At 39.3% G+C, this 23,158-nt stretch overlaps 1 protein-coding gene across 14 annotated transcripts in view; it reads left to right on the top strand.

The window, feature by feature from the left end:
* The window catches only part of bur (GMP synthase burgundy), a 37,134-nt gene that overhangs the window by 2,075 nt on the left and 11,901 nt on the right, over positions 1 to 23,158 (top strand). For 3 of the 14 annotated variants that reach the window (XM_073970249.1, XM_073970250.1, XM_073970251.1), the window contains 2 exons: positions 21,044 to 21,151; positions 21,366 to 21,670. In XM_073970249.1, the coding sequence (XP_073826350.1) occupies positions 21,062 to 21,151; positions 21,366 to 21,670 (395 nt within the window). In that variant the 5' untranslated portion in view covers positions 21,044 to 21,061. Of the gene's footprint in view, positions 1 to 8,711; positions 9,514 to 21,043; positions 21,152 to 21,365; positions 21,671 to 23,158 lie in introns of those variants that run through there. The other 11 variants (XM_073970243.1, XM_073970244.1, XM_073970248.1 and 8 more) reach the window with 11 other exon arrangements.

The following is a 23,158-nucleotide window of genomic DNA, read 5'->3' as shown; positions in this document are numbered from 1 at the left end:
ATATAATGCGGGAAGGTTATCTTCATTAGACTTGACTAAGGCTTTTAACTGTATCTCTTATGAAATAATGATCAGAAAGCTATATAGTCTGTTCAATTTTTCGAAATCTGCGTGTCGTTTGGTTTTGTCATAACTGACTGATAGGTCTCAATTTGTGGAGCTGAATGGTGTGAATTCTAATATTGCTTTTTTGACGTCGGGTGTCCCCCAGGGTTCGGTCCTTGGACCGAATGATGAATGATCTGTCGCAGCACTTGGATCCAAATATTTGTACTCCGTTCTTCTTTGCAGACGACATTCTTTTACTTTTTAGTGTCAGACATGATAGTCCTGATAACCCTGCAAAAGGCTATAATATAAACATGGTCTTAGTATATGTATTCTTTTATAATCTTTACTTTTTTATTTTCGTTGGTGCTTATTTTAAATGTTATTACTGATTCGGACTTTTTAACATTAAAAAAACATTTTTTTCTGATGTTATCATTTGGTTGGGGAACCTGGAAATTGGAATGTATTTTGTGAAAGTTTGAATATATTTTATTTAAAAATTGTATATCTTTTTGAAGTAGTATATGTTAAGGCATAAATTTGTTATGTAATAATTTTTAATTTTGGCCTAATGAGGCTTAATTATTACATTATGGATTAAATAAATAAAAAATAAAATAAATAAATTACACGTAGGACTGGTGTACATACACATAAGGATTAAAAGCGGCAAAAGCAAAATCGGCCTGTACGATTCACTTTTGCGACCATCTTTGCCTGGTTTCAGAAGCGGGACCACCCTGCCAATTTTTCACGATGTGGATGGCTAGCGACAGGTTGAGAACTTTTGTGAGATACTCGACTTCCGGCTCATCCGTGAAAATTCCATCAGGGCCTAACGTTTTGGATGATTTAGCTGGTATTCGAAACTCATCCTTTGTAGGTTATCATTGTTGACAGGAAGGGATCTAGTGCTTTGTAGCACTCTTCTTTTCGGCCTGTTACTCTCGGGCTGCTCAGCAAATTGTCGATTAAAATAACTTGCGCACCTCTTAGGATCAGTCAACGTAATGTCGAACGTGACTATCTTTCTTCTTCCCAGGGTTCGACTCAAATGTGGCAACTATTCACCTACACTTCTAGCTCTATCCATCGGCAGGTGTTAAGTGCTGCGATGCTTATATCGTGTGCGCCTGCTGTTAGAGGTACTGCGGGGGAGTCTCGTATTCTTATGATGACGACGACTCACTGGTTGTGTTCACGCAGCATTCAGCAATATAGTTCCTTTCGTTGTCCATAACATGGACGAGTCAAGACCAACCCCTGAGATGTATCCCCTCCCAACTTCTATTGCATCTCACCGAAATTTGAATGTTGTCGATGCGGATATGACAAACCACGCAGATCGAAAATGGTCCTGAGTTTTCCTCCATTCGGGTACGTACCGAAAGAATCCGGAGCGGAAAGAAAAACTATGCATATACAAACATTTGAACACTGAGGTGGGAGTCGCTGACCGGAACACGGGTGTTGTATGGTTCCGGGTCAATTCGGCATCGAAGAACCTGCCACCACCACGTTTTAACATAGGTTAATATTTTTCTCACATATGTAGGTCAATATTTTGGTATAGTCCCCTCCCCGTTCTATTTATTTAAAAGGTTTTTTGTGTTTTGTGTGTGTTTTTTTTTACCGAATACCTGGGGACATTTGAGGTCGCAACATTTCTCCACCAACAATTGTCAACATAATTCCATGATTTGGTTTAGACCCCGTATAACCCTACCTCCGATTTTACGTATTTTGAAGATATTAGCTAGATTTTTGGACCGAACTGGCTGTAACTTGACATTTGAGGTTCCCAAAAAGTCATTTCTGTGCACGATTTTACGTACTTTAAGGATTTTACCTAAATTTTTTTGGACCGAACTACCTGAAATTTGACATTTAATGTTCTCAACAAAAAGTGTAAATATACGCTCATGATTTCGCGTATCGTTTTTCCAGGTTTTTTATGTACATATGTACATATATTCATTTGGTATATACATAAGTATATACATATATGTATGTCATTTGGTATTTATGGTTCCCAGTGTTTAAAAACTTCCCCATAAAAATTGAGAACACATTTAGGCCCACGTTGTGGTTTAGCCCCCATACATTTCAGGTATTTACAAGTTTTTAGCTTGGAATCCCAAGTCGTCAAAAAACTTTTCCACCTAAAATTCTAGACAGAAAGAGAAGGAATTATGTATTTTGTTTTATATTTTTTTGAAAAGTTTATACTTCCCGAAAAGGGCCACATATTTCTTAAAACTGTGGCTATGGCCACTTACGAAAAAAGAAGCAGATTTTGTTTTTCCCTGAAAGGTCTGGGGGAGTTTGACCCACTTTTGGAAATTTTTTGTTGAAAAATATTGTACAGTGTTCTGACAAATGCACTATATGTAATTTGGACAGGTTTTTAGACAAAAAGCCGATTTTTGCACTTTTAAAAACGCAGTTTTCTAATTTGATTCGAAGAACATGTCAAATACTATGGATGTGCAATTTGTTTTCAAAAATATTCAAAAAAAGATTAAAACTCAGAGCAGAATCTAAACGCAATTTGTAAGAGTTTGGTAATAATCAAAAACAAAGATATGGTATTCAGTGGAATGGTGGCGGTGTGTACTTTCTGTTTTAAGAAATAATTTTCTTCAAAATGTTTGTTACAGCAGAAGAAATCTTCATATAGGATACAACCTAAGAATTATTTTTTTTTACAAAATTATAGTTTTATATTATAGACTTTTACAAAATTGTCCAACTTTGTCCCAAATTCTGCTACCGGGAATATCTTCAGCAAAGGGTTCTGAATCAACTACATAATTACCAAGGTGCGTTTTTTTGAGTTATATCACTTTTTTGAAGGTGCCATCCTTGCAGAAAAATATATATTTTCTTAATTTGTTGTTTGGTGAAGGAAAACACAAACAAGCATCCGATTTGAACTAAAAAGACATTTTCTTTAAAGAAATATTCACCATGTGTTCTAAAAATGTACAGACGTGTTGTGGTCAACATTTTTGTTAATTATAGCCGTAATATGTTCTAACTAGGGATCATGATTGCGTGATTTATTTGGCCCTTAAAAAATAAATTAAAATAATAATATTTATAAAGATCATTTCGTGAATCAATATTTTCAACATATCAATGTGTATAAAAATCTTTTAGCGGATTAGTACTTTAGTTCATTGTAACGGTTTTTCTTTTGTTTTAACCGCGTTTATTGCGTTGGCACGAATAAAATAGGTAAAATGAGAATAGGGGGTAGGAAAAAGAAAAGTTGCTCGTTATATCCGGCGTTCGTTATAAACGTGTTCGTCTGTAAAAATCTTATTAAAGCCTACTTTTAAATACCATATCGTCGGTGTCATGCTTAAGTGTTCCATACGCCATTTGCCTGTTTCGAAAAAAACTCAAGTTAATGTTTAAGGCCATACAGGATAAAAATGGTGCAATAATCCAATACTTTAAGAGCTCAGTTCTACTTAACTAAACTCATAGAATATATCAGTAGTTTATTTTACTCAGATATCTGTGATAGTCTAGAAGTTATGGCAAATTTTTATAATTGCAAAATATTGCTGAATTGTTCCATGGAATCTTTTTTTCATGTTTTTGGCAGTTTGTGTCACATGGAACACGTTTTGTCACATTTAAACCAAAACACTTTTTATCAATCGTGTTCCACCTCCCTTATATGAAGTGCTGCTATGAATTTGAAAATCAGGACTTTAAATGAAACATTTATTTTTCTCAAATAAATACAATAAGGACCATTTTTATAGATTTCCCTAACATTTATTTAAGGGATTTCCTCCACTTATCACTATTTTTTGTGGTAAAAATTTTGATCGGACAAAACGGATTGATATTTTGCATTTCTAAGGTAACATAAAACATTTAAACGCGATTTTCTTATAATACCATTTTTGTAGTCGGTTAGCTTCAAGTCGAATGGACATTTTTGCGTATATTTTTGTGGACTTACATCAAAATTTTGTCTTTAAACTAGGGATTTTTTGTTTAAACGATTGATAAATTTTCGCTTTTATATAACAATACAATATTCAAAAATATTTGGATTTAGAAATTATTATTCTTCAGTTTGTAAGCCAAGTCCTTTAAAACAATTTGTTCCATACGCCACATTTTTCCGTAACTTGGCAAAAATGGGCAATTTTTTGTTCCAAACGCCATCATTTTTGGTGCGGAACAATTCGTTTTTGTCTCTTTTTGTTCCATACGCCAAACGACACGGATATGGAACTAAAAAATTCAATGTTGTTTTGTTCCATACGCCAGGCTTTATGCATATGGAACAAAACGACAAGATTTTTTGGGTCACAAAGCGGATATGGAACATACTGGCATCTGAATATCTCAGAAACTATAAGACATAGAGAAAAACCGACCAAAAAATCTGAAAGAGCGTGGTTCTAATCCTTGTAAGGTACCTTTATCTCAAAATGTCAAAAATGGCGTATGGAACACTTAAGCATAACACCGACGATATGTTAAAATATTTGAAACAGTGCTTAAATTCGTCGCTATCCGCTTGTGCTTTAAAGCGGGTCTGAAAATCCTAACAAATCGTACAAAATTCTACTTGCGGGGTTACAATTTTTGTTTCTTATAATCGTGGTCGTTTTAAGAAGTTGAATGTATGTACAAATATTTAGAAAAATTCTTTGGAAACATAAAACTTTGTTCGCTATAAACGTAGTTTCTTATAACCGATGTTCGCTATATCCGAATTTTACGTTGTAGTTCTTTGTTTTATCTTACTTTTGCATATAAATCAATAAAAATGTATAAAAAGCCCACATATCCACCGCTATTAATTTTTGCCTCAAAAACAGGCCAAATTACCTATAGTGAAATGGCCACCTACGAAACACTGTTTTTCATTGTATCATTGTTTGGATTCTCCTGGTCCTGAGCATTGGACAACGGCATAATAAGCGTTCAATCGCCTCTGTTTCTTCTTCATCTTCGCATAATCTGCAGTAGTCCGTGGAGTCATCTCTATCCCATTTGCAGGTCATTGATCTTATTCTGCAGTGTCCCGTGATTACTCCAACCATTAGTTTCAGGTCGGGTTTTCTCATAGAGAGTAGAGAAGTGGTCTTCCGTTTTGAGAGGTTGGGCCAGATTGCCTTTGATACCTTACAGCCAGGTTCGTTGTTCCAAATCTGACCAGACTTCTCCCTGTATACTTGTTCTAGGAGCCGCATGTAGTGACACAAGGTTGGCTTGATTGAGTTATCGACTTCGATGTCGTTTGACACAGATCCGCGACGCGCCAGTTCATCCGCCTTTTCATTTCCCTCGACCCAGCATAAGGTAACGATTGATCTTAGGGCCCCAAAGCTTTCCTGCAGTGCAAGACCGCAGCAGACTGGATTGAATGGGAACTAAGTGATTTAGGGCCGCTTGACTATCCACATAGATAGTCACCGGTCCAGCTATGTCCCCTTCCATGTTTTTATCAACTCTGCTGCTTTCATGACCGCAAAGATTTCGGCTTGGAAGACGCTACAATTTTCGCTTAGCTTGTACGAGATCCGTAAGCTGAGGGTATCGTTGTAGACGCCCGCTCCTGTTCCCCTTTCCATCTTGGAGCCGTCGGTATAAATCTCTATACCGGGTAGAGGTGGGGAGTTGTGGGTCCAGGCTTCTCTTTCAGTTATCCGAACTTCAATTTCGTCGAAGTGTAATTGTGGTGATATATAGTCACTGATTACCTCCGATCCCACTGATTGTTGTTGTAACAGTGTTTTTGTTATGTTTATTTGTTCGTTCCTCTGTTCAATCTGGCTCTGGGTCTATCTCCAGTTCAAGAAAAGTGGCTGCTTCGATGGGATGTAGCCATAGATCCACTGGAGTTAGATGGGTAGGTTTGGCGGGGCAGTTAAAAAGGTGTTGTGTGTCGTGCGGGCAGATGTCTTGCACGGCGCGATCGATTTCCGCCCAATAAGAATTTAGGCGACTGCAATATCCCGAGCGTAGTTGAGCCAAAACTACTCTAGTTTGTCGTGGCAGCTGACGCTCCTCAGCTGCGATAGATGGAGGATGTACTCCGAGTACTTTATTCACACTATAATTGCTTAAGGCCTTGACAACTGCGTCCGTGTGAATGCTATTCAATCCTGCTTGATATGCTTGTTGATCTAGGGGTTCTCTCCTGTATCGTTGGACCTCTCCCTCTAGAGCATGGATATCCTTCCTGATCTCCCTGAATGGGCTGGGCCTACCCACAAGATGGTGATTGGGATGGCTCATACGATAACATCCAAGCAGGTATTGCAACGAAAGCATCTCATTGTGTTGCTTTACAGGAAGAATTTTTGCCTCCTCATGTAGATGGTCCACTGAAGATTTGAGGAGGCACCCTGTCGCTGTTCTCAGGGCTGCATTCTGGCAAGTTTGAATCTTTTTCCAGTTCGAATCACACAATCTCGGGGACCAGACTGGAGCCGCATAGCTTACCACAGACCGACCTATCGCGTTATATGTGGTCAACAAGGTTTCTTTATCTGCACCCCAAGTGCTGCCGGCCAGGAACTTGAGGACCTTGTTCCTACCTTTCAACTTGTCGCAGATAGCTGTGGCGTGTGCGCACGACGTGAATGTAGTGTCGAATGTGACCCCTAAAATTTTAGGGCAGTTTGTGGTCGGAATTCTGCTACCGTCGACCACGACATTTAACTCACGTCCAAACTGCGCTGTCCATGTGGTGAACAGAGTGGCTGACGCCAAGATCGTGCAATCATCCGCATACGTCACGAATACAGGAGAGGTAGAGGTTAAACCAGTCAGTGTGTACATGTTCGTACATCTCACTGATAGTCCAGATCGTCGTAAAATGACAGCGTGGCCATAGTCGAAGTTGCACCATGAGCTTATCTCCTTGAGTCGGAGAGCACTCTTTGCTGCCAACTCTTGCACCACGAGATTCATCGGATGAAGATCCAGTAATACATTGAGGGCACCCTGTGGAGTGCTTTTCATTGCACCGGTAATTAAGAGAGATGCCGCTCTTTGAACGGTATTAATCTTGGGGAGAAGCGGTGTCTTACTTAATGCATTCCACCATACCAATGAACCATAAGTCAGAATAGGGCGAACTATGGCCGTAAAATTCCAATGGATGACCTGTGACCTGTTTCAATCCCCAACTCTTACCAATAGAGTTCTTGCATGAATAAAGGGCTATAAGGCTTCTCTTGGCACGTTCTTCGACATTCCTTTTCCACGTTAGTTGGTGGTCCAGGATAATGCCAAGGTACTTGGCCTCTAGTGAGAGCTTTAGGGCCACTCCATCCAGCGTTGGTAGGGTGAATGGTTTGACTTTTCTCTTGTTCGTAAATAGAACCTGTCTTTGATGGGTTCACCCCAAGTCCATTGTTGTGTGCCCATCTTGATAAATTGACTAGAGTTCCTTGCATGAGTTCAAAGAGTAAATTAGTTCATATTTACAGTAGCCAATTTTCCTTGGGGCAATTGTCAGTTTGTGGGTGAGAGAGGGTGTTGAGAGGCAAAGGGTTACCATATACTTCACCTCTCTCTCTCCGTCAAACTGACAATTGCAGCAAGGAAAATTGCCTAATTTAAATATGGACTTACAATATGCTTAACCCCCTGTTTTTGTAACTATTTTCTGTTCGTTCGTCTATATTCGTAATAATTTGGCCATCCATAGCTCAGCCCCTAGATGACATAAAGACCTAATTCTTCCTAGACACGTTCTATATATAGGTAAGAATTCCTCATTCGAAAATCAGCGTTCCACATTTGCGCTAAGGCGAGTAAATCGATCTACAAAATTTGACAATTCGTGTGAGAACAATTTTACAAAAAGAGGGGGTTAGAATTGCTTCCAAATAAAGGAAAAACTACTCGAAAATATAATGTAAGACTAAGAAACTAAAACTAATAAAAATGCATACCAATAATATATACAGATTTACTTTGTTCCAATATCATGTTCACAATATCACAGCCAATTTTGCTCCGATCGACTTGAATACAGAATACTCTATAGGTACCATGACACAATCAATCTAGATTATTGTACCATGCTTTATATTTATACTACATGTACCTATTCGAACTAAGCCAATATTTTTTTAGATTTTTTGAAAGTGATAAGTAGAGGTAATCCCTTAAAATATGCCAATACATTTTTTCGATTTTCTGAAATTTATAATTAAATTTTATTATAATTATTCTAATTAATATTTTCAAATTTCCCGCTTAATGTATTCGAATTTTTCATTTTCATTTTCGCTTTCATTTACATTCATTTTTGCTTCTTTCAGTTTAGAATTGTTCTCTGACATTCTTAAACAATTTTCTCGGTCATCATTGGATGAGTTTGCCAATTTTATGCTTTTCTTTTGCCGTTTTTTTGAATTGTTATAGCGGCAACAACAGCAATATTAACGTTGTTCGCTGTGTGTTGCACTGATTTCCTACAATGCAAATCGTTTTGTTGCTGTTGTTGGGTTGTTCTTGTTGCGGTTCTCTGTGTTGATGGCAATATTATATGGATGGCTGTTGTGTCATCCGTATTTGTTATTTTGCTCATTCATTTATTCAGTCTTGTTGTGTTTCAGCGCTCCAAACAATTGCTCTTGGCATCTGTCATTTGGATATTTTACTCTAGAGTAGTGAGTGTTTTTGTTGGTGTCGATGATGACCCAATCATATGATTCTTCTATGATTTTGATTTAGTTGGTTTTTAGAAGAACATATATTTTCACTTTCTCCTCCGTACATTCAATAACAAAAGTCCAAGAGAATATTGAATAAAAAATAATATAAACACAAAAATTGTGAAAAAGGAGCAGATAATAATACAAATTATAACATAAATTGAAAAAAAAAATCCAAAAGAAAGAACACATTGAACTTTGACAATGTTATTGTGGCCGCTGCCATCTATTGATGTCATTTGCTTTTCTTCGTTTTTCTTAACCATTCTATCGTTATAGGATTGAACAAAGTTTACTTTTTAATAGTCTTCCAATCAATCCATTAGCCAAAATTAACGAGAGTTTTGTAGTGGTGTTCTTGGTGGTGCAATAATTATCCAAAATCCATTAGTGAATGAATAATAGAAAAATCATTGCCTATGAAAACACCGAGTGTAGTAACATTAACTGCCCTATTAAAATCAAATCAAATTGTTGTGTACTTTCGTAGTTGAAAAACACAGTTTTTTATGGAGAATATAAACAAATTCTAAATTCCCCTATGTAGTTGCTATAAATAATATTTAAATTTTACACAAAGTAGTTGCATTTTCAAAACATTATTTCTTCTGTGGTGCTATACTATTTGGCGACGTACAACCTGTGTGTCCGGTGACCCCATTTCATTTTTTCATTTCTTTTGAATTGTTTTTCATTTTGTTGCTGCTTTGTGCATTGAATGTTCCTTAGAGTTTTCTTCAAAGTATTGCCGGTTTGTATATCCACATTTGAAAATAGTGTATAATATTAATAAACTAAACATATAATATAGAAGCTATTTCAGATAAGATTTTGAAGAAATTCACATTGCAGTCAACTAAACGAGATAAATATTCTGTCGCAGTTTTATACCCTCCAACATGAGAAAATCGTAGTACTTACCCTACAATATGTAGGGATAGGTTAATATATATATCGTCACCATAAATGCCCGAAGTCGTATCTCCAAAAAAGTCAAAATTAGTTTTTTGATACGACTAAAATACATAACAAAATTTCAAGCTTCTACTTTAAAAAATAACGGTCCTATTCAAGAAAAGGCATTTCGGAATGATGGTATGACATTGCAGATTTTGTTGTAATGACGGATTCCAAAACCAAGCGTTTTCGCGGTTTTGGTTTCATTACTTACTCCCGTTCGTATATGATTGATAATTTCCCATATACTCGCAATCAAAAGATTAGTATTCCATAAAACAGTTTTTCATAAAACAGTACGACTTTTGCCATTTATGATGACGATATATAAATTTTTTGCACTGATGACTATTAACTTCCCATTTCAAGATACTTTATAACATTAAGGGGTTCAGTAACCGAAAAGTCACATGGCGGTATCTTATCATCTTTCTTGTGGTTACTACCATAAATAGACTATTAAGAACGTCAATCCCACGGCAGCGGGTTCTTTCGTACCGGATTGACCCGGAACAACACAAAACCAATGTTCCGGCCAGCGGCTGCCACCTCAGTGTGTACATGTTCGTATTTGTTTCGTTTTTCTGTGTTGGGAGCAGCATATCCCGGAATGCCTGCTCCGAATTCTATTGGTCCGAGCCGGGACGGAGGAAAACCCAGGACCAATATATCTGTGCTCAGTTTGTCACATTCGCATCTTCACCCACATCCAATCTTCGGTGAGATGCAATAGATGTCAGGAGTGGGTGCATCTAAGGGGTTGCTCTGGACTCGTCCACGACAGGGACTATGTTGCTGCATGCTGTGTGAACACAGTTCCCAGTGAGTCGTCGTCGGATTACGAGACTCCCTCGTCGTCTGATTACGAACTCCCCCGCAGTCCCCTCGACAACAACCTCACACGCAGCCTTTAACACCAGCGGTTGTTGTCCCAATCCCCGAAAATGCAGCCTTTTTGCAATTGAATTGCAATGGACTCCGAGGTAAGATCGAGGAGATAGTAGATTTTATGAGTCGGAAGAACATCAAGGTCGCGGCGGTGCAGGAAACCAAGCTGAACAACAACCACAGCTTAGAGCATTGTGATGGTTACAATGTTCTGAGGAAAGATCGCACCAGAAGTGGAGGTGGGGGATTGGCTTTCCTATTGCACCAGTCTGTCCAATACAGACCTATCTTGCTTGAGCCTGTCTCTAATGACTCATACATGGAATGTATGGGGGTAGCAGTCAGGTGTGGAGCTGCCGAGATAGAGTTGCTGAATGTATACATCCCGCCGAGAAATAGCTGTATCCCTGATTACAGGCCTGACATTAGACAGCGCTGGCTGAGCAGATTGATAGCTCTACGTTTTGCACGGTCAATGAGGACGCCCCTACCAGAATTAGAGGAGAGTGTCACAGTTCGCCTGACATAACCATCGTGTCACCTGGTCTAACAAATGACGTTACCTGGCAACCCGTCATTTCCCTTGGATCAGACCATCTCCCCATAATTGTATCCATTAGCAGACCACCCGATTTCATCACCTCTGAACGCCGCACGTTCGTCAATCATAAAAAAGCTGATGGGCGATTTTCAGAGAGTTCACCAATCACCGCTTCAGAGAATTGCCCAATCCTTCAGATGTTCGGGTAGCGGAAAGGACGTTCCGGGACATCATCACTGCTGCAGCCGCTCGCCATATCCCTGCTGGTCGAATACCCGAAGTAAGAACAAATTTCCCAGCAGAGGCGACGGGATTAGCAAACGAGCGTGATGAGCTTCGTCGTATCAACCCCAATGACCCCAGAGTCAGGGAGCTGACACTGGAAGTTAACAGGCTGGTCGGCGAGCATAAGCGGAACAAATGGTTAAATCATCTGAAGAGCTGCAACATTGGAGCCGGTATAGGTGAATTGTGGGCAACGGTTAAGTCAATCTCGAACCCTGGAAGAAGGGAAGATAGGACCTCAGTCACGTTTGGCGACGTTACGTTGACTGACCCGAAGAGGTGCGCAAGTAATTTCAATCGACAGTTTGTCGAGCATCCCGAGAGTGACAGGGCGAAGAGAAGAGTATTACGTCGCATCAGATCTCTTCCTGCCGAGGATGAACCACCACAATTTACAATGGATGATGTTGCCAATGCCATCAGGAACGCTAAATCATCCAAAGCGTTGGGCCCTGATGGAATCTCCATGGTAATGTTGAAGCAGCTGGATGAGCCGGGAGTCGAGTATCTCACCAAAGTCTTCAACTTGTCGCTAGCCACCCTCGTTGTTCCCGAAGTCTGGAAAATGGGCAGGGGGGTCCCACTACGGAAGCCAGGCAAGGATGCCAGCAAAAGTGAATCGTACAGACCGATTTCGCTTTTGTCGCCCGTAGCAAAGACACTTGAGGCCTTGATCCTCCCCAGTATCAGAAATAGCTATCAAGTTGCCGATCATCAACATGGATTCCGTAAGCAGCACAGCACGACAACAGCGTTGCACGCCATTACCACATATATCTGTAAAGGACTCAACCAGAGACGGCCGTGCGATAGAACAGTGATGGTGGCGCTTGACTTATCGAAAGCCTTTGATACAGTCAGGCACTCCACGCTGTTTGAGGACATTGAGCAGACAACCCTCCGGCCAAGCTTGAAACGTTGGATAATCAACTATATGTGTGGACGCCAGTCGTACGTGGAATTCAGGAATAAGAAGTCCAAACCCCGTAGAGTGAAACAGGGAGTTCCCCAAGGTGGGGTGATATCTCCGGAACTGTTTAACCTCTACCTCTCCTGTATTCCACCCCCTCCAGACGACATTGAGATCGTGACGTATGCGGATGATTGCACGATCTTGGCGTCGGGTACTTATCCTGATGACATCTGTGAGAGACTGAACAACTATTTTAGTGATCTTACCACCTTTTTCCATTCGAGGAATATGCAGATTTCCCCCACAAAATCTACAGCCATTCTGTTCACCACATGGACAGCGCAGTTTGGACGTGAGTTGAATGTCGTGGTCGACGGTAGCAGAATTCCGACCACAAACTACCCTAAAATTTTAGGGGTCACATTCGACACTACATTCACATCTGCGCACACGCCACAGCTATCTGCGACAAGTTGAAAAGTAGGAATAAGGTCCTCAAGTCCCTGGCCGGCAGCACTTGGGGTGCAGATAAAGAAACCTTGTTGACCACATATAACGCGATAGGTCGGTCTGTGGTAAGCTATGCGGCTCCAGTCTGGTCCCCGAGATTGTGTGATTCGAACTGGAAAAAGATTCAAACTTGCCAGAATGCAGCCCTGAAAACAGCGACAGGGTGCCTCCTCAAATCTTCAGTGGACCATCTACATGAGGAGGCAAAAATTCTTCCTGTAAAGCAACACAATGAGATGTTTTCGTTGCAGTACCTGCTTGGATGTTATCGTGTGAGCCATCCCAATCACCATCTTGTGGGTAGGCCCGGCCCATTCAGGGAGATCAGGAAGGATATCCATGCTCTAGAGGGAGAGGTCCAACGATACAGGAGAGAACCCCTAGATCAACAAGCATATCAAGCAGGATTGAATAGCATTCACACGGACGCAGTTGCCAAGGCCTTAAGCAATTATAGTGTGAATAAAGTACTCGGAGTACATCCTCCATCTATCGCAGCTGAGGAGCGTCAGCTGCCACGCCAAACTAAAGTAGTTTTGGCTCAACTACGCTCGGGATATTGCAGTCGCCTAAATTCTTATTGGGCGGAAATCGATCGCGCCGTGCAAGACATCTGCCCAGTATGCGGCATGGGCCCGCACGACACACAACACCTTTTTAACTGCGCCGCCAAACCTACCCATCTAACTCCAGTGGATCTATGGTACATCCCATCGAAGCAGCCACTTTTCTTGAACTGGAGATAGACCCAGAGCCAGATTGAACAGAGGAAGGAACAAATAAACATAACAAAAACACGTTTACAACAACAACATTAAGAACGTTAACTGTTGAAATATTATAACCAGGCTGCTATACAGACCAGGTTATAGTACTTCTGAGCATGGTACAATTATTACAAGGTAGGACACAGCAAACAATTATTGAACCATGGTACAATTATTACAAGGTAGGACACAGCAAACATATGATTACAATTTTTTCCTGAGGTCCTCCTATTGTGTCAAAACTGTTTTGACAAATGACAAAATAAATTGATTGAAAATAAAATAATAAAATCATAATAATGTATGTATAAATAAAAACAAAAGACAATAATACATTATTCGAAAACAAATTATCGAGGAATGCTTTTAAGCAGTTGTTCAATTCAGTGGAATATGCTGTGGCTATCTGTGGTGATTGAAATTTACCACATCTTTATTAATGGTGCCCTTATGAAAGTGAAGACACTTTAATCTGGTCTGCTGTTACCGTGTATTTTGTAGATGCGAAGTCTATCTTCCTCATCCTTAGTCAGATGTCATATGCAGGATGCCGATCATTTGTTTTGTTTTTGAGCACTCGTAGAATGTATCGTTGGTCTGTTCTTCAATGTATTCGGTATAAGCTTTCAAACTTCAAATAAAATTGATTTTGAAAAACAGCATCTATCCAATCGCAGCAAGTCTTTATCCGGGGTGAAGCTGGATACCAGATGTTTTAACATCCGACCAGCTACAAACGACGGAACTCATGCTTTGTGTCATTACACATAATACAGTGCGTCTCTTTGGGTGTTTTTGTAACGCCTTTCCTTATCCATTTTATTTCCTGTATGCAGTAATATTGGCATCGTTCTTTATAAACAGTATCTGCCAGTATCTAAAGTCCACCTTCTCTATGAAGAGTCCAGAAATTCTGGTACAGATTCGCAAATCTTGGTCCCTAAAACGTTTCCGGGAGTAATAAACATTTGATGTCGTTTGTTTGTTCATAGTATGATGTTTTTATAGGGGTGGGTTAGTAGCCCAACGGCCAACCCAAGTGTTTATAGATGTTATGAATGAGATTGCGGCGTATGGGGGTATCAGGGTCCACTTGAGATAGAAGAGGCAGCATGATATGTCATGGGCATTATCATGTTAAAGCCGGTCAGAACCGTTGCTTTTTTTCTTTTGCTCTACGTCACCCTCTCCATAAAGAAGTAAACTAACGTTAAATTCGTCCGGGCCGAACTTTTAATAAGCTCCCCCATGACGTTGTTCACTACAACACATTTGACCAACATTTTATCAGTCACTTCAATCCGTTTGGACATTAGATTGATCTCTACAGGCAGACGGACGGACATGACTATATATGTTTGTCTTAAATGATTATTTCATATGGATGCGTTAATAAATGAAAAAAAAAAAAAAATAAATAAATTGTATTTAAAATCAAATGTAAACAAACAAACATTGACAATATTTCAAATAGAATACTTGTTGCTTTTGCTATTAGTAATTTTGAAGTTATAAGCAAACTGGCTTCAGAGTTGCTTTTTTAAAATTTCATGAACCTGACCAACCTTCTAATAATTGAACCATGCTTCTGAGGACATTTTTGCAGGAGGAACGAATGGGCTCTAAAAATAGCTTACAACTGGGCTAGACCAAGAGGTCTAAAAGTCAAACCGACACAAGTAAACAGTATCAGTCGGCTTTTCGGACAGAGATATACCCTATGCCTATGTGAATTGAATTCAGCCAAAACAATTTTCGCCAGTAATTATATATTTAGATTTTGTGGCAGGTTTTAAGATTTTGTGGCCCTTTTTGGACGTATGACCTGACCTTACCGACAAAAAATATGTTTGGATTGAAGCTCAAAAGTTTTGCGGAGCAAGTACTTGAAGATATTGATCGATATAGTCCATTTTTAAGTGGGTCTTATTTTGGGAGTAATTTCGTTTCGATAAATAGCGCTACCTTCAGTCATTTCAGTTGGTCACCTTTTGGACTAAATACTATGTCAGAAAGCATGGGCTTGCCCACGAAAAACATAATATCGCTGTAATTAGGACCACAATAGGTAATATCGGTATAATTTCATAAAGGATCTTCTCTCAGATCCCAAACTGCACCCAAACGAAAATGTAGAACTTTTGTGGAAAGTTACCTTAGGTTAGGTTAGGTTTTAGGATACGTAGCTGCTGTGATAGCAGCCACTCCACTCGGAGACCTTGGGGTCCATTGTGATCATCCTGAAAGTTGAAACGGATTGTAGTTGTGATTGTGATATAAAGGAGATGTGGATGTGTGATAGTAGTTATGGGTAGACGGAGCTTGTGAGTGATGTGGTTGTAGATGCGTAGAATCCAATAGTTCAGGTGTGGTGGTGATGGTATTGAAGTTGATGACGGGTGGGATGTAGTGATGTTTGGCGATGTCTGCAGATTGGGTGTGATTTTCGGATGCAACTATAGGAGTAAAAAGAGATTGTAGATGAGAGTGTAGATGTGGAGGTTAGATATAGAAGTAGTGAAATTGTAGTTGTGATAATAGAAGTAAGTTGTAGCTCGGACGTGGTTGACAATGCTACTATGTAGGGATAGTGCTTGTCCTGTTCTCAGCACGTTGGAGCCATTTTAGGTCTTTTGCCATGTGTAATAGATCCGACGGCTCTGCTTGGCAGAGTGCTGTAAGAGCTTGGATGGTGTGCACACCCATGGTGCGTTGTCTTCTAGAAAGGAGCATAGGACAGCGACATAAAAGGTGCTCGATCGTTTCTATTTCTTCCTCATCCTTACACAGCCTGCAGTAGTCAGACGTGTGGTCTGCTTCCCATTTGCTCATCATGCTAGTTTGAGGTCTGCTTTCTTCATTGAGAGCAGTGAGGCGGTTCTTGACTTGGACGGGATTGGCCAGATTGCCCTTGATATGCTGCAGTTTGGCGTTTGCCATTGTTGGCAGAATTTCTCCCGACATTTTTGCTCTATTGTTTTCCTGAAATGGCACAGTGGTGGCTTGATGGAGTAGTCGATTTCAATGGTTTGCGACTCCGATCCACAGCGTGCCAGTTTGTCGGCTGCCTCGTTTCCTTCGATGTTGCAATGCCCTGGGACCCAACACAAGGTGACGATTGATTTTAGTGGCTCCAAAGCGTGTTTGCAGTCTAGAACAGCCGCGGACTTGATGTACTGGGATTTGATTGATTTTAGGGCCGCTTGACTATCAACGTAGATAGTCACCGGTCCAACTATTTCCCCTCTCAAGTTGTTTATCAGTTCCGCGGCCTTTCTGATCGCAAAAACTTCGGCTTCGAAAAGTTACCTTAAGGACCCCAAGAATATGGACCATTTTTGAAATTAAACTAAAGTTGGACTAAATATTAATAAATTCAAAGTTTGGACCAAATTGGTTGCTCTGTTCAAGAGATATAGCGTGTACCATTTTAGTGTTTTTTAACTATTGGGTGGAGGTACCAGAAGGAGTGGATCGATATGGCACATCGTCGGACTTGAACTAAGTTTGAACAAAATATTGCGAAGGCCAAATTTTGGACCATATCGGTTCATCCATTCCGGAGTTACACTACACATAATGCCATAGCGTTGTTTTTACAAATTTAGGGCCATTTTCTCAGGAAGTTTATACTTGCCCTGCCCGAATACAAGTTGTGACAACAAAATTAAAGGGATTCGAGAGCAGCTCTTAAACAGCACTGTTCCGAAAATTTGAATGGGAGGTACCCGAAGGAGTGGACAAGTATAGTCCATATTCGATCCTGATCTATGTATCGTAAAATATTTCGACGTGCAAAGTATGTACCTAATCGGTTACATCCCTCACGAGTTATCGTGCGCATCATTTTATCGAAAAGATTTGAACTTCTGTGGGGGAAGCAACCGAAAGAATGGATATTGGTCCATCCCACCATCGAACATAAACTATACTTAGACAAAATATTACGAAGGCCAAATTTTGGACCGAATCGACCGATTCGTTCAAGAGTTATGGTGTGCTCCAGACAGACAGACGAAAAGACGTTGCTAAATCGACTCCAAATTATCTGAAACGGATTTCGTCCAAACATACTTGTGGTCTAAAACCATAATTTCGATAAGCCAAAGACTGAGGGTATAAAAATACGCGGCTGCCTTCTCAGTACTTGGCTTCTTCGCCTTGGCTGTCTTGGTCGATGGTTTGATCACCTGAGATGTCATCGTTTCTTAGCCGTCTGAAGATCGAACCCGATTCACAGTTTTAAGCCCTTGCCTTGCCTCGTCCACCTGGAGTTCAGGTCGGGGTACGTGAGTGTAAGTCCTCTCGAATTTCTTCATGTTCCTCAGCTTGCTTCTGGTGAAGAAGACCTCCTTCTCCTTATGAAAATTAGGGTGTCGTCCCACAAATTTGCGTATATACATTACAACAATTTTATAGTGCTTTGTATCTTTGACTTCTCTGGCAGATTTGTCCTTAGGACATTGACTATTTTTGGAGACATCCTGCCTTCAAAGTTTATTAGCAGGATGTGCCGATATAGACCCAGCTAGAACTGGGTTTGCTGCCAGTTGAGCATTTTAGTCGTTACTCCTTTCCTCCATCTTACTCTCATTTTCCCTAGTAGACTTGGCTTGGTCAGTTACGGTTAAATTAAGTAACATGTCTTCCGGGATATGTCCTGGTTCTATTTTTATTAATCAAGTGTTTCCAGTTGGTCCAGGAGCTCCCTAAGCTTCCCGCCCAAACCTGACCTATCAGCCGTAGACTGGTTTGCATCCATCTTGGCTCTATCGTTGTCCTTAGAGACCGTTGGTTATCAAAGTGGCGCCCGCTATGGACTTCAGGACAAGCCCTCTGGGCAAATGTCCTGGTTCTGCTCTAGTGGACCAAGCTTTTCCAATCGGCCGAGGAGTTCCCTACTTCACTTCTCTAAACTATTTTTAATAGGCATCCACCCATAATTCAGCTACAACGTGTGCCGCCGGTATTCATTTATTTAGCCCTGTAATATTTTCTTTTTACCAGACTTTCCCATTATAGTTGTTTATTTTAGGTTAACTACCCCGATCCATTATTGATACACGGGGATATGAAAGACCCTCGGTATTTAGAGAAATGTACAACAATCATAATATGTAAATAAAGTTCTAATAGCCTGTTTATATTACAGGTTTTTGCAGGGTTAACCTTCTTTATGAGGATTTATTTGACGTATACCTAATAGAAATGACATTTGAAACCCAGTGGATTTGTTAAATCTTGTTATATATAAACGTGCTATAAGAGATTCCCAAGGTTAATGAAATATGCCAAATCAGCTCTGTCTTACAAAACCCTTACTAATCATAAAACACGGTGCGCCTTAACCAAATTTAAATGGAAGGAGCTTACATCTGGGAAGTTTTTGCGGATTCTGAAACTGCAATGTTCATAGATGAGAAAAATCAAAAAAATCGCCCGAGGGCTTTTTAAATAAATCGCGGTCGAAGTTCACACTTTTAGGGGATTTTTTAGTTTAACGATTTTGTTTGAAAACCGCAAGTCCTATGGAAGTGGGTCCAAGAAATCTTGTAGCAATGAAAATTCTGTACATGATTGACCTTCATGATATTTACGTAGGTTTTACCGTTGTTGATTGGGACAATGCACTGACTGTATCGCCTCCTTACAAAACAATGCCATGACACAGCTATAAGATTTTCTCTGGTCCCATTTCGATAAGACTTGCTGTTCCCAAGCAAAATCGTGAAAACCTAACAAAAAAACCTAAAAATGTGCATAAACTTCAATATCTCAAAAATGGTAAAACCTACGAACAAATCATAATAGTCAATCCTCTAGAGAATTTTTACAGCTACAATTTTTTCTTTAGCTCTATTTCGATGGGACTTACCGTTCTCAAGCAAAATCGTGAAAACCCAAGAAAACCCTAAGAATGTGAACTTTGACCGCGATTTATTTAAAAATCCCTTCAGCGATTTTCTTAGTTTTTTTTATTTTTCTCATCTATGAACATTGCTGTTTTAGAATCATCAGAAACTTCCCGGCTGTAAGCTCCTTCCATTTAAATTTGGTTAAGGCATACCGTGAAAAATACGGGAAAACGAGACTAGTTGGAGAATGGCGTCAGCCTTAGGAAGATGTCCCCTTATAAATATTAATAACTGTGGAACCCTATACCGTCGGGAGGTGGTAAAAAACCGCAAAAGTAGGTCATGTGGCTAAAGCGAGTTTCACCATAGGATAACATCTTAATTAGAAATTTGTTGAATTTTTAGCCATTTAAGTTTCCGGTATCCATTTCATATCGTTAACCCTGGCAGGGAATGGGTATTCTTACGTCATCATAGACAGAGTTTGTACCAGTTTAATTAGAAAATCTGTCGTGTCCTAGGTCATAGCGTTATAGCCCATAAAATGCACTGAAAAACTTTTTTATGTAAATTCTTTTGATCTTATGTTGATCAGATAAAACGGGCGGAATGTACTTCAAGAGCAACTCTAACTGTTAGAATGCGCAGCTCCTGTGATGGCAGCCACTCCACTCGCAGACCTTGAGGTCCATTGTGATCCTCCTGAATATATGAAGTTAGATGAGTAGTAAAGCTAATTGCTGTTGTGATGACTTGTATATAATCAGGGTTATTGATCTGCAGATGTAGGAGGTGGTTGGTTAGTGAGGTGTGTGAACAGTTACACTCTGTTCTTCCCATGCAATATTCGTTTGAGTCCGTAGACTCTACATGAACTTAAATAGGTCTGCTTGTATGGACAATAGACTTACTCAGTATAGTATTTAGTCGCCACATACTCTATCCACTTTTAAAAAGCTAGGAACAAATTTCCTTTACCGACAGTGGCAATTTTTTTTAAAAAATCGTAAGTTTCATTTAATTTGAGACTTTCTCCTATGGACAGGAGCCATCTGGGGAACGGGAACAACATTTTCTTTTCAATTAAAAATTTTCTCTAAGTAGCCGTCCTTTAAACAAGCGAATTTTCGGAACTTCAGAGGCCCATATCTCGGGAAGTATACATTTCCCCAACAAAAATTATACAGCGTTGGAATCAGCATAAAATGCACTACCTGTGGTAATTATTTCATGTATTTCCGAATACTGTCGGTAAAGGAAAGATATGCAAAAAGCTATAACATGGAATAGATTATGCAGTTCAATCTAACCTGGTAAGGTTACAAAACCAATCAATGCCCTAATGGCAATGTTGGACGAGACAATTATAGAACTAGAAATTAAACTATTCATTTGTGTCAAATAGTATAAACAATCTTACAATTACCTTATAGCCCGAAGAAGGAATAGAATAGTTTATAGCTTTATTAAAATCAGTAGTAGCTTTCCGATTTACCATTACAACGATGGTAGTTTCTTCTAAACATTGGTTTCACTGCAACATTTGAAATTTCTATTCATTCCAGTGCTGCAAAAAGAAAGACATGAGTACAACAAACAAATTTTTATCCTCTGAAAATAGTTTGGGTCATGACAAAGTTGCCATTTTAGATGCAGGTGCTCAATATGGAAAGGTATGGTATTTAAAATAAAATTGTTGTTCATTTACCACAAGGATGCAATTAATTCAAAATTTTCAATTTTTTCCAACAACGAGAAAATATTTACTAAATTTTGCGTTAAAAAACTTTTGTGGTAAATGATCAACAAATCTTTTCACCTTTTTTTGTATTCAAACATTTTTTTCTCATCAACGAAATTTTCCATTCACTAACCTCCCGCACATAGGTAATTGATCGCAAAGTTCGAGAATTATTGGTAGAATCAGATATATTACCTTTGGAGACAACAGCAGCCACCATACGATCGGGTGGTTATCGGGGTATCATTATATCGGGTGGTCCCAATTCGGTTTATGCTGAAGACGCTCCCAGTTATGATCCCGAAATATTCAAATTGAAAATACCCATTTTGGGTATTTGTTATGGTATGCAGTTAATTAATAAAGAATTTGGTGGTACGGTCCTCAAAAAGAATGTACGTGAAGATGGTCAACAGACAATTGAGATTGAAACCTCTTGTCCATTGTTTAAGTAAGTTTTTATTAGTTGTAATAAGATTCGTTACGAATATGCGAAGGACAAAAAGATGGCGTTTATTTGTTTCACTTTTGAATAAATGCTGCCACACAATCCTTCTAGAGTAATAACATAACCCTGATCATTCCATATTTCCATAATGTAGTGTTCTTCATATGGAAATACACATGGTTTAGCATGTACTCCATCATCTTCATCATTAATAAGTTTTATTTGTTTTACGAAGGACAAGAAAGTGTTTATTTTAAATGTTTTGAATAAATGCTGATACAATCCTTCAAGATTAATTACTGTGTAAAAACAGGCAAACTATGAACATTCCATTAGTGTTAAGACATACACAATGGACTACACGTGGTTTGACAAGAATACTTTTTAAGCTTGATATTGAATATATTTATTATAAAACATGTACATTAGTTTCTTATAAACACATGAATATACAAAGATATCATATCCTTGGGGCATAGGTATTATATCCTTGGCTGGCCACTGAATTTAAGTGTGATCATGTTATCTGTTTGTATTAAATAAGAATTTGAACATGGAAAATTAAGAGCTATACACTAGGAGTCGTGGATAGACCACTAAAGATCATGGGTTTTTATTTGATTTAAAAGCCAACTAATAGACCTTAAAAATTGGATTATTGATGAATTTGAATGGGATCACACAGAACCTTATAGATACGATAATTTTCAATAGGTTTGGAGATAAATAGGTCACAAAGTAAGAACGAGCGACCTCTCTAAGAACAACTATCAATTTGAGATAATAATTTTGTAATGGTTGGAATATTTTTAATAGATTAGAAGAACAAAAATTCCAAACCTAAGGTGTCGTGTTCTGCCATACCGAGTTGCTGCGAAACCAAACAATAGCAGAATTCAGCATATCCCGCAAAATATCGAATTTTTAATCGCGATTCAGTCAGCATCAAACTTTTCAACATTATTTTGGTCCGTCTCGGTAAAGATCAAAGCTTCGGACCAGTATGAATGTTGGGCTTGTCACATCTGCATTCATCACACATAAACTTTGTTGAGGTGCAATAGATGACAGCGCTGGGTGCATTTTGAGGTGCTCCTTCCGAACCGCTTGCAAATTCATATCGTCAGCGACGCTATCAAAATAGAGACAGAACATAAAGAAGAAATAAAGGACCACATATCAAGCATAACATCAAATGAGTTTGGGAGTTATGACGCACTATAGAGGTTTCGCACGCTTCAGCTAGACTCTAGTGAACCATACATAAATATATCGGGGAGCAGTATACCAGACTGTTTGTTCTACTTCGAAGAGTTTGTCAATCTATGCTTCAAAGAACGGCATAACGTTTTTGTCACGGCGGCGGGTTCTTCGATACCAGCGTCTGCCAATTCAGTGTACACATTAGGCCGGGGCGATTTGAAAACCTTAATGAGCCCTTCGCGTTTCTGACTCCTGGGATTGAACTGAGCAAAAAAAGTCCACTAGACC

The sequence above is a fragment of the Musca autumnalis genome, unplaced genomic scaffold (genome assembly GCF_047663935.1).
Source record: "Musca autumnalis isolate F117 unplaced genomic scaffold, ASM4766393v1 scaffold_2, whole genome shotgun sequence".
In the NCBI taxonomy this organism is placed as follows: Eukaryota; Metazoa; Arthropoda; class Insecta; order Diptera; family Muscidae; genus Musca; species Musca autumnalis.
Note: the sequence above shows the minus strand (reverse complement) of the source record. Positions and strands in the feature narration are given on the sequence as shown.